The sequence below is a fragment of the Vanessa atalanta genome, chromosome 15 (genome assembly GCF_905147765.1).
Source record: "Vanessa atalanta chromosome 15, ilVanAtal1.2, whole genome shotgun sequence".
Lineage (NCBI taxonomy): Eukaryota > Metazoa > Arthropoda > Insecta > Lepidoptera > Nymphalidae > Vanessa > Vanessa atalanta.
In genome coordinates this window covers 5,833,536-5,853,531 of record NC_061885.1, presented here as the reverse complement: position 1 = coordinate 5,853,531, position 19,996 = coordinate 5,833,536, and the positions used below count along the sequence as shown (strand labels likewise).

The 19,996-nt window shown below is 30.0% G+C and overlaps 1 protein-coding gene across 2 annotated transcripts in view; it reads right to left on the bottom strand.

Moving 5' to 3' along the window:
• LOC125069227 overlaps window positions 1–19,996 on the bottom strand; it is a 52,820-nt gene that overhangs the window by 26,524 nt on the left and 6,300 nt on the right. For both annotated transcript variants that reach the window (XM_047678641.1, XM_047678643.1), the window contains exons 3-6: window positions 13,208–13,381; window positions 8,432–8,601; window positions 7,136–7,276; window positions 4,451–4,601 (exon numbers count right to left, since the gene is read on the bottom strand). In XM_047678641.1, the coding sequence (XP_047534597.1) occupies window positions 4,451–4,601; window positions 7,136–7,276; window positions 8,432–8,601; window positions 13,208–13,381 (636 nt within the window). The remainder of the gene's footprint in view (window positions 1–4,450; window positions 4,602–7,135; window positions 7,277–8,431; window positions 8,602–13,207; window positions 13,382–19,996) is intronic.

Here is a 19,996-nt window from a genome sequence, read left to right as displayed (position 1 = left end):
CAAATACCAGTGCAATCATTGTCATATATAATACGATGCGATATGTTAGATGACTGACTTTTTACGTCCGCCATAGCTTCCTATATCACGACACCGCTATCCTAGGAAACTGGAGCTTATACGACCATTCGCACGGGAGTTAATTAAGCGTTACGTAAAAAAGCGTTCCCAGTGAATAGACCGTATACAGCGTTGATCGATAAAAAATCTCCGAACGTAACAAAGCACAGCGCATATATACAGAATAAGTCATAAGGTTTATTCAAAACGTTAATAATAACGCACATTGTTAAAAGCTATTTGCGTGAACGGCCTATAAAACATTTTTTATTGTTAATATTTTATTTGGTTTATCGTTAGTAAATTAAATAAAAAAATTATTTAATCTTAACAAATATCTTAGTAATTTTACTACAATTAATCACTGGCAACAAAACACAGAATTGATAATTTCAAATTAAGTTTTTTCATATTTTGCACTTTAAACAAATATTACTCACGACTTGGAGTTCATAATATACTATTTTTATAGAATAATTATGAATTAATATATTTTTGTATCAAAATCTATAATCAAATTTGAATGATAAAAAGTACTTATAAGCCACCGCGATACTGCTACGCTTAAAATAAAATTAAAAATTAATGATGTTAATAAAAAATGTAATTAATGAAAGAATCCTTGCGCAGTTTAAGATGTAGGTCATTGTAATTTTACTTTTCGTACTCAAATAATTTTACTGCCTAATTATTCTAACCTTGGTTTTTAATAAAATTCGAGTCTTTATTGGCGTAAATATTTTAAGAAATGTAACGATTAACATCATGTTTTAATGTTCTTAAGACGTTTAATTGTAACATTATTTTTAATTGTATTAAAATAAAAAAAGTACTTATCTTTAGTATTATTATGAAAATGTTTTTGTAATACCCTTTAATTTTGTAAATTAAATAAAACAAAACAATCACATCATGATCCTTTATATTAACTTCATTTGAAGAAATGATTTTATAATTGAAGGTTTGAATTTGTACTTCGAAATATTTGATAAAGACAACGTTATTGAAATTTTGCAACCATATTGATTCATATGGACTAAGATTGGTTTAAGGTGAATAGTTGAAAGGATTAAGATTTTGTATGGATTGATATTATCTCAATTTTGTATATATTTATTTTGTAAAGGACACGCTACTACTAACCTTTGCCCCCGGGCAATGAAAATAAAAGAAGATAAAATGTCACCTCTTAAACAGTACACCGCCAAACACGGATATTCTAAGATATTTTAATCCGTGACTTTATGTATGTATTAAAGTTGTATAAATAATTTTATTTATTTGTTTAGCTTTATTTTTAAACCTTTAAATATATTTTGCAGAGCTGCGATCGTTCTTACCTACACTTCCGAAGCTTAACTCGTATATAATGCTTTGAACTTTACGCCCGCCTTTTGTAAAATACAATAAGATTTTTTTTTGTATTTTACAGTAAAGTAAAGTAAAACGCGGTGTTAAGCATTTAAGGGGTTAACATAAAAAATAATTACACATAAGATATATAGAACTATTATTAAACTGTACCATTGTACTATTAGTTGTATCAATATTTGTTTTGTATATAGCTCTATTATATTATTTACACTTAGAAAGTCGGATTAATTTTATTAATTACAAATCGTAAGCTGAGATTGTTTTGAAAGGAAGTTTAAATAAGAAACAACAAATAAATGGAAAAGGGATTTATTCACTCGAGCAGAAAAGGATTTAAAAATGCATTATCTTATTGTTATTTTTTTTATAATTATGACATTTAATAAATATAACTTATATATTTTATAAAAAATCAATAATATAAATAAATTATAGATGTGACAGATTTTTATTGGGCATACATGTATTTTTTTCTTCGCGACTGGAGTCGAGATATATTAAATACAAATGAAGCATAACATACATGTTAAGTTTACGAATGATCGAGAGTTTTTAATTAATTTTCGGATATCGAGAATGAGAATATCCGAGTATTAATTTATCTTTAACTGATATGCATTTCCTTTTCAATAATAAATGTTTAAGGTCGAATCAATTTTATGTTAGCCGTCGATACGGCACTGAGAATTAATAAGTGCATATTACGTAAGGTATCCTAAGCCGTATTTTGTATTTATTTATCAGTCGTTGGATTTGCTACTTATAACGACAAAAGATAAATAAAAATAGATACGTATATGTATCAGGACTTTCCTTTGTCTTCTTCTGATCTCTATATGATTCGGTCACAGACATACATGTCACGGAGTCACTTGATCAGCCACATCAACTTTTTAACTGTCAAGAGCAAAATCTTTAAATCGAGACCATAACACAGCAAAGCGAGCACAGTATTTACCTGAATTGGACTGATAACGTTAAGACAGCGAGATTCTAATACTAAGTGACAATAGAAATGCCAATTTTATATGAGACGTATAACGTACGTCCAGCAGTGGCCTTTAATGTATTGAGGGATTAACCTTCTACCTTTAAACACATCCTCAGTATACTTACACATGTCATCATAACTTTTTCACAAAAGTCTCAACGCAATGCATTAAGTATTAAAATGAATTAAAAGCTTTTGGTATGTTCGTTTCTTTATTTATTTTTTACTACAAACTCAACGTCGTGCTCTGTTTATCTTCGGATATCTTAAAGGACGAACAAAGGATCAAATATAAATAACATTTTGCATGCAAAACATGAACCAAGTGCAATGCGATTCACCTTTTTTGTTAGCTTGTTAGTTTGTTAGCTAAGCTTATTAATAATAAGACTTTAAATTAAAAAAATATATTCTGTATTCAAAATATAAAACTATTAATTTATATCTTCGGTATATTTCTTTTAGAAATATCCTAAGATAATAAATATATTTTAAAGTGTTTGTTAACTTATTTCGTTCATTTTAATACTTCATTGAAATACCCAGTTTGAATTAGAACTATAAATAGAAAAATAATATTAATTGAATATAATATAATATTATTTTATATATACAAATACACAATTAGCAAATAATTCATAAAATTCATATCAATTGCATTATTAAAACTATTTACAAATATATCAAACAGTTGGGGGTTTAACTGTGTAAATATTTTATCGTATGAACAGCAAAATGAAAATGTAAAACGTGTGTATCACGAACGTATGTTTTAAAGGAAATATTTAAATACATACAGTTAAAATACCAATACTAAATGTTGTTATTATTTATATGTATGTCTTACTTATAACTGTGATACATACACGCTTGATGGCCGCCAGCGATTTCAGTGTCATATACCCGGAATCGAACCAAACGTAAAGGTATTATAATTTTAAAATATACTTTAATGTATATTATTTTTTACTGAATAATATATAAATTCCTGAATAATAATATTTTAATTTTTAGAGTAACTACTGAATTTCTTAAATTTCAGTAGTTTACATTTAACATGATGATTCAAAAGTACTTTTATGACCCAACTTGAATAAATAACATTATGATTTTGATTTATTTGTGCATTTCAAAGATTTTTTTACTATACTATACTTAAGCTATATTTTATCAATTAAAAATATACCTAATAAAAAACATTTAACATACATTTTTCCCTTGCAATTTAATTTGGTCGCCTAAGGGTTTTAAGATTGACGTACATTAACTTTAACTTCACTTAGCTTTCCATCTCGCTTACGCTAAAAGCATTTAATATCATTGCCTCTATCAGTGTTAAGTTATCTTAGCTATTATGATAACGACGAAAACAACACTATACAGAATTTTATTGAAAATCTTGAAAGTTGGAGATGACTTTTTAAAAATGTCTATGTATATTTAAAAAAATTAAGCCAACGTAAAATATAATTTGATATTTAATAAGAAAATTTATGACAAAGAACTTCAAGAAAAAAAACAAAGCCAAGTAACAACTTATGTATGTTTTAGTACGACACAATTTGCTTAAGATCTTAACAAATAAAGATTAATTAATTATTTATTAAATTACAAATTGAAAGTCTTTCAGGTTAATATTGTTGCAGCAATAATTTTCAAAATATGTTATCTAAGGGTGGATCGAAGCCTGATCGCCGTTATGACACATTAAACTAAACCCCTTTATCGACTGCTGTGTATTAAATGCTTTTTGGTCTAGTGGATCATTACTAATCTCCACGTATTGGGTCCCAATTCTGTGACGCACCAATGAACAGTTCCTGGGATTTTGGAATCGAGAAATTCTCGGAAGCGAACAATTATGACGTCAGCGCTAACGTAAAACAGAAGCTCTCTGCAGTCGGTTCAGATTGCCCGTCGGATTCTAAAAGTCACCGAACAGAATGTACACCAAGTTTATGACGTAGAAACCTATCGGCTGTATATAGAAGCTTAATTTATATATATAATAAAATGTAAACTCACGGGTAGCGGGAAGGGCGCGGGGCGGTGCGGCGCGGCGAAGGGACCGCGCTCGGCGGCGCGCTCGGGCGCGGGCCGCAGCGGCAGCCGCACGGGGCCCGACAGCGGGAACGCGAACACTTGCGACTGCGGGTCGGGGAACATCGGCATCGCTCTGCAACAGAGTGTTATGTTAATATATATCCAGAGCTTTCCTAAGATCCATTCCTTCTGTGTGTCGGAAAGAACTTTTTGTTCACCCTATAGAATAAATGCTAGCTATGTTTAAAACATCCAATACCTTACCTATTAAGCATACATACACGTATCATTAATTTTGTTGAGATTACAAAGATTTATTTATAATGTGTTCCTATCGACTTGCACAAAGGTCACATTAATGTATAGTGTTAAAAATGATTGTGCATTCTGTGATACAAAAATATATATTAGCGATCACTTTATCCATTAGATTGGCTTTTTGTACACGATATAAGGAAATATTATGTTAAAAACGTGTAATAAAAACAAAGATAATAAATAAATTACAATATGTTATTGAATAAGATGTAAGTATGTTTTAGACAAATTATCAAAAGGAGAGTTAGTAACGTTATCAAGCAAGTTTAATTAGCTCACTGGTTACGAAAAACTTTTTCAAAAAAGTGTTATTATATCTTAATATAGCAATATTGTCATTACATAATACCGATTTATTTAAACATTTTCTTTATATTTTAATAGCATATACTTTAATTTGAGAAGTAAGAATTTTACTTAATCAACGCAAAACATTATTATTAACTTTTAAACGATCTATTTCACAATTTATTCTAATGATTCTTTACACACACATCGATAATTAATAAGTCTCGTATCTGAAAATTTAGTTCCACAACAAAAAAAATTCAACTTAATATGTTAATTCAACAATATCGAAAATTAAATCGGGATAGTCAATTAGCAACAGCAAAAATAAATTAAAAACTTGCCTCATTACTTTTATTAAGTTTGTATACACTCTCCGAGTGGCGATTATATAATAGAAAAAGCAATTATTATATAGTCACTACTTTTATTTATATAATAATTTATATTTGTATATAAATAATAATTTATATATTAACACAGACTGGTTAAGAAGTTTGCTTTCACTTTCAAAGGCCTCGCTCTTTTTCTATGTAAATGATTTGCTAGTAGACTTTTTCAAGAAGTACTTTACTATGTAACGAGAAATCTCCGTGTTTGCTTTATTATTGAATTTAATTTTACATTAATTGTTAGTGTAATTTAATACTTATAGATAATAGGATATACTTGTAATTTCATTAAAAAATACTCATTACACATCTGTTTTTACTTGCAAGGTAAATTGTCTGTTGATTTTACGTGAAACAGGATACTCAACTCCTCACTAATTTACAGTAGAGGTATCGTGCTTAAGATTAATAGAATGGTATCAATGATAGATTAAATACACTTTATGGTATAATAGGTAGTACACTCATCATGTATACTACCGCAAAGCAACAATACCTTGTATTGTTGAGTTCCGGTTTGAAGGATGACCCAGTGTTACTACCGACACAAGAGACATAATAACTTAGTTCCCAAGGTTGATAGCGCATTGGAGATGTAAGGAATGAGTCAAATTTCTTACGACGTCAATGTCTATAGACGGTAGTGACAACTTACCATCATGCGACCCATTTTCCCCACCGCCTAACTATTTAATACAGGTTTTTTTAAGTTTAATGTGTAGTAATAAAAAATTTTTTTCTTCTTCCTTATTTTAAAATATATGTAGATGAATGGACAATTGAGCCACCTGATAGTAAGTGGTAACTAATTACCATCGAGTAGCCCAATTGCCAGTCTGCCTACCTAATTGAATAAAAAAAAACATAAACATTAAACAAATCGCAAACCGCTCCGTTGTTATGATAACAATATTGTTTTATAATTATCTTTACAAAAACAAACATACAAATGTTTTTTCAACGAGTACAGTCAGCCATCGGTAGCTATATTGGATTGAATAATAAAAAATATTTTGAATACCATAAATACAAATATACAATATTTATATTTACTAAAATTCTTTGAATATTACGGAGTATTTCACTATCAATATGTTTTGTTGCTAAATATTTTTTCGCTTTAACGAATAAACTACTTAAATATTTGGTTTTATCGAACATTAGTGCATATTTAAACGCATCGAATAGCGTGAATTATTTATTGGAAAATCGAATTCAGTTAAATATTTATATTAAATTGCTGGTGAGCGAATCGGTGTTTTGAAAACAATTTTTAATTCATCAGCAAAGTCGGTCGAATTGTAAATCGACAGACTTTACCGAAGGTGGGACTTGCTGAATATACACATCTTGTAATCACCGATAACATTTGAATACGTATTTAATTTTTTTTTAAATGAGGCATTAGCAGCTAGTTGTGGACTATGCAAGTACTCAAGATAATTTCTATTATTAATAAATTAATTTTATTAATATTCAATACGAACAATTAAAAGAACAAAAGGAGAGTTAGTATTCGTTAATTTTCTGACTCTAATAAGGCTCTAAATTCCAAATGGGCATTATATTAAATCTTGTATAAATAGATTTAGATGACAGTTGGATTGAAAGCTGTAAGTTGAATTTAATCGTCGTGAGATACATGGAATATAGATGAAGCCTCAGTCACCTTTCGTCTCCGCCGTGGCAGATGATGGCGACGCGCTCGGCTGGCGCAGCGCGCGGTCCGAATGCGCCGAGAATGTTGAAGGGGAATTTGTTTTCCAACGACTCCTCGTGGCGCCGCTCTACCACGCAGTTCATGCGACCTCTGCAAGAAACATAAATACATATCTTACTGAGCAACTGAACAAAATATTGTATTATCATGATCATTCTACGTTTGTCCTTGTATTTAAATTTAAAACTACTATTAGTCTTAGGTTTATTTCTTATTAGACTATAATATATTTATACAAAGATGAAACTCTCAACCAAACTCAGTATGAACGCAGAACAAAAGGACGATGTTTTGGGACAAATCGTAGCAAGCTGTGCTTAAATATAATTGGAATAAAATTCAAAATGAATTATTTAACGAGAACCGAAATTATTGTTTAGAATAATATTTGTAAGAGATAGACTATAGAAATGATCTGTGTACCCACATCATAATCCTATCTCTATAATAGTTTTTTTTTTAAAGCTTTATTACTTAATGGGTTAATACGGGTTAAATGAAATAAAATAGGACTGGGTATTATTTCGTTCTCAAAATTTTATTAGGAAATTACAAGCATTTGAAGCAAGCATCATATTCCCGGAATGACGTTAGCAATAAAACAGATTTTGACAATTAACTTATAAAAACGTATAATAATAGTTTATACTTTATATACCAACTTCATATAAAATAAACAATATATGTTCCTTGGTCCCATATTAATTCCTACTATATTTTTTGACCTCATAAGAAATAGAAATGAATAAAAAAATATATGCATAATTTTATATACAAATATACAAAAGGCACTGAACGGATCAAAAAGTTTTTTTCTTTTTAAATTCAATGTCACAATCCGTTTTCTATTATTGTTGATTATTTCTAAATCCTTGACAACAACACGAACACAACGCCACACAATAACTGATCTATCATTGTTATTATCGAAGTAACGCAGCGCCTATTGACAATTATTTCGATATTCAAACGCTGAAATAAACCGAGTTCCGAATTTTTGTGTAATAGTATTGTGTAACTGTCATAGAATATAGGTATATATTCAATATTAAATATGTTTCTAATGATACAATTTGTTGCTTTAATCAATAAAACCAGAAAATAATTTATTCATTAATTTCATTCAGACAATTATTTTATTTACAACTAACTTCAAGTAAGTTTAAGTTTATTGTAAAAAAACTTTAAGTTAGTAAATCTAAGTAATTGTAATGTCCTTGGTTAATTGTAGATAATATTACTCACTTCTGATTGTTTGCCAAGAAAGCACCAGCGAGTTCGTCGAGGTCGAACTGTATGGGGAGCTTGAACATGGGCCTGATGAGGTCGTCGTCATCTTCCTCGCCGGAACTATCGGATTCAGAACTCTCGTCGCTGCCCGAGTTCGCCGTATCGACCTTAACGTCATCGATTTTCTATAAACAATTAGATAATACATATTTTAATACCAAGGTTCGACCTTTAAATGTATTTGCCCATGGAAGTAAAAAATAAATAAAAAAGGTAGATATGAAGCAGTAATGTCATTAAAAGTATCAACTATCTTATTTAAAAAAAATGTTTTTTCTATGTATTAAATATAAAGTATTGTGTAATTCAATAAATCTTTACTTTTTCTATCTATTGTTTACGTAGCAAAAGAGACATATGTTTAAAAACATATTATTTATATAAATTATACAAACTTAAATAAACATATGGGGAATGTAGTCAAAAAAAAATATTGTAACATTATATACATTCGAGTTTCAATAATATATATCATAATAATATATTCAAGATGCATCGAGGTGTTCGATCTACAATAACGAAACTCACACCGGAATAGTCAGTATTCTCAGAGCAGAGAAATCAAATAGACTTCATGGAAGCGACTCGATTGTGAAAGGTATTATTATTAAGGTTAGAGAAATATTCCAATCGCAAGTGAAGTAAACATGCAACCAATAGAGCAAGAGGTGAATCGTACGTACTATAAATAACATAAAATTTTGCACTTCGCAACCATTCGTGTAGAATATAATCGCACGGCACAATGAGTAGCAATTTAGAGATAATGCGGGACACAGCACTCACTAAATAATAATAGACTAAATTGCTATCGTGCTCGGATCGTTTATTGTGATATTTTTATGCCAGAAAATATTAAATTTGTATAAAGATAACACGGAATAGAACAGCTTAGAAAAACCTACGATTGCGACCGTAACAAACGAGTTTTTGTTTTTGCATGTCGTATTATCGTATAATTAATGCGATCAGCGTTTTTTTTTTTATTTCATGTGAAGTGTGTAGTGCGAATCGTGCAAACTAAGAAGCTATGTTGATCTATGTATGTCTCTCGAGTCTGTAATTAACTGAGGCTGAATTTTCCTCATAATCAATACACAGCAATATAGATTACATACTTATGATATGAATACTGTATTATAATTGGTAAAAGAATGTTACCAGCTGGGTACCAAGGGTTCAAAGCCTTACTACTAATAAATACACGATGCAATAAAAGTAGAGGGCCCCAAAATTTTCTCCTTTATATACAATTTCTCTACTTGTTTTAAAATAGATAAATTTAATTGAGAACTTCAGGGTCTACTCATTAAAAAGAAATTACCGGACGAACGCGCACTACCTTGAAAATTTACTTAAAAACTTTAGTCCCCAACAAACAATACATTTAAATATACCTTTGAACGATCAAAAGTATTAAATTAATAAGGAATTTAACTTACGCACATAAATAAAATTCGTTCAAAATGTTCAAATTCCCTTCGAGAAAAAAAACACCAACTTATAAGCTTCGCTAACCACTTATTACGCGTATGTTTATGCATGGCTTAACTAATTCTACCCTTTGGGAAAATAACACGCACAAGCTCGCACTATTCGCCTAACTAGAAGAAGTTAATTAAAATTTTAGTAAACTGACAATAGCCAACCTCATTAAGTATAATATTTTTACTATGATCAACTAATTGTTTTGATATATGCAAAATCTGATTTAACACACTGTCACTATTTACCAAACGGTAGATATAGACTGGTCCATTAAAAATAAATTTTAACTGTCCCAATGTAATGCCGTTTATAATATATAATAATAAATTACTGAACAATCAAAACATAGTAATATTTTTATAAAAATGAAATCAACTATTACAAGGAAAGTCATCTTATATTATAGGCAAATTTAGAATGATAAAATGTCTTTGTCCCATCGCATTTTTTTTTAAATAGTTATCAGAATGCCCTTTTCTTAATTGGTCATGATTTGTAAATTAACTATTTCTTAATTTCACTTGTTTGTTAATAATTCTTATGTCAATATATATTCCTAATGTCAAAACTATATAAAAATAAATATATCTAATTATTAGAGCGATGACTTGATCCTTGATGCTCTGCCCTGCTATTTTACTACCGGAGAGTATCTATAATGATCTCATCAGTTATTACAAATTTATCATCTAATCACATTTTGGAATGCAATATATATATTTGAGTATCGATAATTAATATTATAAATGTGAAAATCTTAGTGTAATGCTACTCAATCACACTCGAACAGTTTCTACTAGACACTGGTCCTCTTTAACTTGACATGTTTGTTTAAATCAAAACTTCCAAGCTGAATTAGAACCTCTTTATCTTTATGTTTAAATTTTACATGTTGATTCAGTTCCGATGACATTGCATTTTTATGTTGAGCATAACTTGATTCTACGCCCTGAATTTTAACGAAATTTTATTAAAAAAAAAAAAAAAATACATTCAATCACCTGTGACATATTGACTACGCATATCTTAATTATTCCTTTGTTATTTGAAAAAATGCATTATTAATTATTATAAAATATTTTTCTAAAACATCGCTTTCTACCTTTTTAAAAAGGTGATCAAAAATAAAAATAAAAATTATGAAAATCTCGAATGAAACAAATATCTCGTTCTGTACTGTTTGCCGGCCACAATACTCTCGGACATCCTGCCCGAGACAATGCGCCTGCGCGCCATTGTTACATTATGCGTTTGTAAATATTACTAGCAATCGAAAAGATAGCTCATCATTTAATCAAATAGCTGAAATCCATATGCAAATATCTACTATTTGCAAATGAACTACGGACAATAATAAATTTTATAATCAACTACGATATCGTTGTTTAATCACTTAAATCGAGCAAATAATCGATATAATAAATAACTAATCATTACTTCATATAAATAAATTAAATTTTATGAGCATAAGTCGAAATCCTTACGTGATAGTAAGGATTTTTGCGAATTTATTACATGGGAATAGCCCATATTAGGATTTCAGTTCGATAATTAAAATAAAATAAAAGTTTGTCACAGTCTAATAAAGAAGTATGTTTTAAACAAATACCTTTTTAATAAGAATTTCAAAGCCTACCATACGAAGGTTAAAAAAAAGATCGGGTAATCCGCAGCGGTAAAACTTTAAGGATTGAATTTACCGTAGATAATTCAGGGCGGAACTTTTGATTTACGATATTTGGAATTTCGATAAAGTAATTTCCTATGAGCGAAATAAATTTCTCGAAGTCTGGCGTACTTATTACATTGATCTTTATTGTATAAAGTTACATATATGTTAAATTATTAAATAGAAACTAGAAAAATCAGAACAGCTACGAATGACAAAATATATAGATTAATACATTTTATTACTGAGCGTATTTTTTAATTTTCTATTAATAAATTGCACCCGTACGAAGTCGAGGCGGCTTATTTTCTTCGTATTCTATGCATTTCGATTCAAATTAAAGCTGTATATTGTTGGCATTTACGTGAAAGTTTCTTGTATAGTACCATCAACATACAATAGGTGACGTGCAAATTTTATCATATAATAGCTTTACATTGCATTAGCTTGTATAATAATGATGATGATGTCGTCCTGACCGATTTCGATGAACAATCTCAAGGGAGACCAGCCAAATACACAAAACACGTGTAGTATTATAGTGTATGCGCAAACACAGGTGTACTCTCTATTCCCTCGTTCTCATAATCCGATAGAAATTCAGGTGCAGGGCCAACGCAACGGTTACATTTTGCCCGAGGCACAAGTACGCACTACCAACTTCCAGAATCCGATCTGCTACTGAGATTTTTCGACATAAAAACCCAATAACTCTTTATCGGCCCGACCTAGAATAGGAATTTGTAGCCTTATATCAAGCCACTAGAGCAATGATGCAGTCAAGTATTATAATATGTTGTATTTTACTATAAAAATAACTAGACCTATATAAACATATATGAGCATAAGAAATTAAAGACACATAAAGTTTCTTATTTATTGTAAATGTAATGCATTAAACCGACGTGAAAGATAATTCCTATATCCGCTTTCACGATCAGTGCAATGGTCGAAGCTCAAAGCAAGTGAAAGCGGTAGCGTGACGTCACCGCTTGCATGGCCACGCTCCATCGCATGCATTTGTACATTTAACCCATGAATCGAAATTATTGTTAACAAATTTACATAATGCATTACACAACGGCCGCGTCATTTGTATTCTGTCTCAATTAAACATTCGAACACTACCGGTGTGCTCGTTAAGGCAATGAAAACATGAAAAAGGAGAACTTAGTTCAAATGTCGCAAGCGGGAAACTCTATATCCATTCGGCCGTGATTTGAGAGCTAAAATGCACTAATGACACTTTCACGTGTGTGTGTAATAATGACTTTGTCTAAGCAGTAACGTTGAATGAGAAAATATAATTACCGTAATGGAAATATTTATTTAAGCTAAAGTTAAAAGTACTATTAAAAATACCTATCGGTTATAAGTATTCATGTGTGCGATCCTATGTGTAATAGTACAATTAAAAAAAAAACATCATAAAATTCCCACGGATTTTTAGGAGCTTTCGTAATATGTAAACGAACCATGGATAATATCGCGAATATATATATCCCAACAAACTTACTCAATACTTTACAAGTTACACAAAATAAATACAAGATTAATTAAACATGCTGTTTTACCTGGAGTTTATCTTCATCGATTTTAGATTCGGCATGGTTGAGAGGATCCTCTTTCAATAAGCTATCGGGAGAGCCAACAACTGGCTTTTGTTGCTGAGGCACCGATGACATCTCTTGCACTGCTGGTGGTGCCGCATGGAGGGCATGAGCGTTAGCAATCGGTAATGGTTCATCCTAGAAACAAAATGATAACTTTGTTGTTTTATTTATTATTTTTATATAGACGTACAATTAATAAAAATGTATTTCAAATACTACGTATATCTATCTGAGTGAGAATGAGTGATGTTTTAAAAAATCATACAGCCATTGTCAGACATTCTAACGTGGGTGCAAATTTACATCAACTAGCAGTGGAAAATTATGAAGAATTTATTTCTAAATCACTCATCTATAAAAGTCTGTTATTAGAGTTAAGTCTATTAAAACTCAAATGTGGAAATAAAATACAAGTAAAACGCAAAACACAGATTATATCAAAAATCTGTGTTTTGCGTTTTATAATTAAACGTTAGTCAATTATCTTCAGACTAGAGATGAATAGCAGGTAAATGACGGAAGTACTTGATAGCTTGTTATTTGCTAGATTGCTTAGAAATTAGCATAATAACATACATGGTTTTTATGTTTTTGCCTTTTTTTAATATCAATAACACTCTTCAGAAGCAAAATATTATGCCGAGTCATGAATTAAACTACTGATTTTCAGTTTAATGAATCTTTTTTATCTTGCATATTTTCCTACTAAAATTATATATAAAGCAACCTTTACGTATTTAAAATTAAAATGTTTGTGCACAAAAACATTATTTTGAACACAACATGCAAAAAGTTGTCGACGTTCCACAGCACCGCTCACTTTCAGAAAAGCCATCCAGTGCTCATCGCAAAATGGCGGCGCTTTATATGAAGTACCCAGTCTCTTACGTAAGTCATTTTCAAATATTTCCTTCGAGTATATAAATGTTTTATTAAGCTAACACCATTAAATAACTGTAATAAATAAATTATAAACGGACGATTCGAAATAAAATATATAATGATTTTGTACATTTTTAGTAACGAATTCTGTGTATTTCTGTAAACAGACAAACTCACACAAACAAATATACCCGAGCTCTTTGTTCAGGCCAATTATAGAGTTCTCACTAGATAATGTATTTAATATTGCGGATTCTGAGCCCGTATAAACCATGCATAGAAAAAGTGCAAGGTTAGTTGCTGCAAGCCAACGTATTCAATAGCTGTATATATACAGTTGATTGTAAATTAATATGTACGCAATTAAATGTGGAAATAGAATGGCAATTTAAATAAAACTCAGCTCATGCAAAAGCAAATTACGGTTTCAAAACTGCGTGTACTATATTTTCGTCGCACAAATCCAGAACAACAATGTTTTTGAAATTCAAATATTTTAATTATAAAATATTACCATACCATTAGGTATGGTTTTAGTCTCATAAGAAAAAGACGAAGATAAATAAATATATCTATGATCAATTCAATAAAGCGTAGAGCATTACACAAAAATATATTTTTATAACCAGTAGACGTGACATATTAATCATAGCGGTCATATGTGATCAAGTAAACTTTTAAGGATACTTGTAAACGTTTGTTTCATGATTTTATCGAATAAATAAGGAAAAATATGAGATAACTCTACATTACAAGTAGAATTTTGTCATATTTTTAACAGTTGTTATTTACAATGTCATTTGCACTAATCTTTGCACGTGACGTTCCAACGTTTGCGGTCTTAAAACTTAAATCGAAACTTAACAAAGAACGACAATTGAAAAGTCATCGTATAATTATGTTTTTATTTTGATAAAAAACGTCACTTTCAAAACCGTGATGTCCTTTTTTGAAAAGAACTATCAAAAACATAATATATAGGAATAATAAGTATGTTTATACAAATTATTTTTAATTAATCTGTAATAAATGAAATTATTAATTAATTGATTAGAAATTAAACAAAACATTTGTTTTCAAAAAAGAGCCTAATGTGTTTCAAACTTATTCTATATTTACAGTGGATATACATTATACATATATGACAATTGTAAAGATCTACAGTATTAATTTTGTCCTGCAGACGAACAATATTTAGCTAGACAATTCTTCATGAAGTGTCAATTGTTCTTAGAATATTCTACCTCAACAGAAATGACGGAAGAAATACATCTTTATGTAATCACTAATGTTATTGTGTAGTACATAGTGGAAATACTTCTAAGTTTTATTTACTATACCATCTCTTAATTATATATGAACTAAGTTGTTTTGGACAAGAATTTTCATTATGAAACAATGTAGGAAAACAAATAATTTTAAAATAAATAAATAATGATTTAAAGTATTGTCAGTTAATAACGAGCAGCCAAGCGCGCAGTGTTCGCGACCGCAACCGATAGAAAACGACGATTACGTCGCCTACAATTGTCGCATTGTACCGACGCCCACAACACTTTTACTGCTTTACGAAATACTTTAAACGTTAACAGTTATTGCCTACGTTGCGTGATAACGAGGAAGTGCCGGCGAATGATAGAATAATTAAATTAATTGTCAATTTCTCAATTAAAACTTATATATCACACATCTATGAACAGATGGGTCAATTAAATAGATGTTATAATGTAATGTTTGTAATAATTTATCAATAATATATTATTTAAAGTTTTTTGAATAAAATGTAAAGATAAATAAAATTGAAAATATATTTGCGTATGAAATGCAAGTAACAAAACGTAAAATCGACTAAACTTTAGAAACTTAAGACCTCAACATGATAATAGAGACGGAAAGGAAATAACTGATGCTGGATTGGATTACCAAAGGGAATAAAACTCTTGAATGTAATTCAATGCCCGTCCCTCACAGACTTTAGAAGTTATTAAATGAATAAAATCCGACGTATAAGAACTTCTGATTGATATATTGTAGAGGTTTTAAGTAATATTTTTTTTTTATAATTACAATAATTATGACATGGATTTGACGACCAACTTACAATTAATTTGATGATTACCGTATTCGTCTATAAATAGATGTACGAATATATTGTTTGTTATTTTGTTATTTCTCACAGTAGTCTTATTTCAAAGTGCGTATTTATAATAATAACCACTATATATTTTTCAATGTAATCCAAACTTAGAATCTATGTTTTAATAGGTCTACACTTAACCTAGTTAGTCCACCATACTGCTACATGAGCAGCGGAGTGCCATCGTCACTCATTACGATAAATTCAACAATATCCCAGGTATGCCTACCAAAAGTATTGGACGTTGTAATACAAAAACTACCCGTAAAATGATAACATTAATAGCCTCTTAAAGAATTTCCGTCGGCCTATTTCAAAGATAAAATACATATGCGTTCTATTTCCTTACTCTCATTGTCCGATAATGCAACACTCTGACTCGACCGCAATCCGACACGAACGGCGAATGGGAATCAGGCGCAGGACCATTGGAGGACCAGCCTTACGTGTTTTTCATGGAACGGAAGTATACGGAGCCTTAAAGCTCGAAATATACAAATAATGCTATTTGATTCTTAATTTTTGTTTTCCAAATAGACACACAACTCGTTCATTACCTTATATGGTAATTTTAGAGAAGTCAGACCTAAAACGCAGTAATTTCAAAACAATTTGCGGCACATTGTTATTTATGTAATTTTGAATTGTACTTCAAAGCAAAATAACAATACACAATAGTATAGGGACGTGAGGATATTTTGCGTTTTAATAAATATTTAAATTGAGTGCGCTTTGTTTGGAAATATATTACTTGTGTTTTAATAGTTTTGACAACCCCTATGTACATATGATATAATATTATGTAGTAACATTAATATTATGTATAGTCGTTTACATAATTATTTTCAATTACTGCTTCGTTTTCATATAATTGGCATAACTTTAAATATACAAACGAAAAATAGAACAATATTTTATTTATCTTGTAAATAAAATGATTCGAAAATAGAACAAATAACAAAATAAACTTTCTCTGGAAGAGTCCGCACGAGCGATCATTGACGGTCGCATACAAAGTTCACGCCATATAATTTCCATCAAATAACTTCATAGACATACGATGGATACCACGAGAGAGAGAGAGTTCGATACTTTGACCCTTGGATACTTTGTATAGAATCATTACGTTGACGATTAAACAATAAGATATTTTTACAACTGTAGCCTCAGAAATTGCAACATGCTATTATTTATTATAGGTCATTAACACTAGCATATTATTTTATAATTAAGATAATCTACGAGAACTAGCTAAGACTATACATTGAACTATATTAGAATGATATATTAATTGTTATTTGACGATATCTTCAGTGATCGCTATTATTAAAATTTATGACAACACGTAAAAAATTTAACTACACACCTAAAACTAATAATTCTAATATTTGTTTCTAGAAAAATTAAATCACTAGAATATGTCCGAGTCATATGCTTAATGAACGAAACTTAACGATATATATTAAACTACCAAAGAAACATTTATAGATGAATTAAAAAATATTCGCTTTAATAAAATAACAAATACTCAAACTCTAACGTTTAATTAAATTAAATTTTAATGCTCGGTGTAATATTATGAAGCTATTAGTGAAGTCAAGAGTTATATAATGAATAAAAATAATTTATAATAACACAATACCGTAACTAAAAAGCTAAAGTTATATTAAAATAAAAGTGTATCACATGCCGTGAAGTAGATTTATTAGAAAGTTTAATTTTGCGTGAAAAGAAAGTAATTATTTTTTAATTCAGATGTAAATATTTATTATAGCAATCATAAATTAAACATAAAAGGGGAAAGAAAGTGTTATACAACACGCAAAATGTTGATACCTTAAGAATTTATACCTTCATTATTTTTACGTGGCACTTATTGGTGGACAATTTTTTTTTTTAAATTAATGTATATGTACTTTGAATATATCGTAATATTGCAATACTGTACTTATATGAAAGTTTGTTTTTTTCAATTTCCGAACTATTGTTATTTCCGCATATTTTACCACATCTAATCCTGAGCGAATCCTGTCTGATTTTGGCCCCGATGCCCGAAAATTGTTGGGAAAACCGTGGAAAATAGAGGCGCAGTAGTAGTAGACTGATATGCCTTTCGATACAAGGGAGGGGAGACACTAAAAACTGTCCTAGTAAATTATTACAGACAGGATTCGAACCCGAAACCTTAACATCTTTAGTCGCTCAGACCATCCATGAAATCAAAGACGGTAAGGACGAAGAGCGTCATTACTTAGACTGCTTGTACTAATTTATTCTATATCTATAAGCATGCCTATACATATTGATCATATAATATAAACACACGTACATTTTATATATCAGAAAGAGATAAATCAAATGACAACTCTCTGACAGGCCTCTAAAAAATAAACACATAACCATTGCTTGAATACTTCCAAGTTCCGGACCTACTGGAATTTACATAACACACGTACTATAATATAGCGCAAAATTTAAAGCTATTCTCTCCTTTATTACATAATTTCTTATTACTTTCTAAGTACACCAACAGAACGGCTAACAAGTGAGTGTTATATTCGAAACCGTGATTTTCTATGACGTGGATGCACCCGCGACCTGGGGTCATTGACCGTATTGCAACTTTCGCTAGAGACAATATTGCGAACTATAAACTATGTTTATGTATTGTGTGCCTAGGTAGATTATAAATTAAATGTTTAGGCTTTTAGTATAATATTTTTTATCGTTTTGTATATAAATAGAGAGCATACATAAGTATATTCTATACTTTGCAGTATTTTTTGTATACATAAAGTAATGAGAATTCTCGTCACATAAAGTATTGAGAATTTCATAAGATTCGTAAAATTTATATTACTGATAGTAGTTTAGTAAAATTAAAGTAGTTTTTATATTTAGTGTATTTTTATATGCATTTCTAAATAAATATTAAATCAAAAGTGATCTTCAGCGCGATTGGCAACAAATTATAGTTCAATAATCGCCATCAATGTCATACTATCGAATCATTATCTTGAAGGTTAAAAGCCTTGTTACAAAATGATAAACACAACATTTGAAGATTTACTTCTAGTGTTAGTATTAAAAAATATATAACTTTTGTAAAGCTATTTTATAGTGACCCTATAAATGTCAAACATGGTAACGAACCATCCCTAAATGAATGCACCATTAAAGGTCAGCAAGTTACGCAAGATACAACTCGTCCTAATCGTATAATGTTTTACGACACAGAATATCTCTTCGTGTCTCAGATAATCACTATGTATTTATTTATTGTCGTCTTATTATTATTATGCAAATTCCATTTTACTATTTATAGAACATTATTACAATCGTCAACAACAACACATTCAAAAATAATTACATAAACTAGTCATAAACATCGTTATTGATCAGAACTTGAGAACAGGTGAGTTACCTCTTAAAATACGTCACAATACAGTTCTGTATTGTTATGAAAGAGACCTTTTAATTTCCCAACCATACTTTTTGCCTCGGATCATTAAGACAGCTCTGTTAGAACCGCAGCTTTGCGTAACGCGAAGATTCAAGGTGATCCGGTGCGGCGGCGTCGCGTCGTGGCACAGCGGACTTTGCAACACAACCATAAACAAACATACGCTATAAGTACACAATTACGTCACCAAAATATTACCGGTTGTGATCCATCAGAAATAAACAATGAAAACACAAAATATGTATCTTTCTGTATTACTTAAAAAACA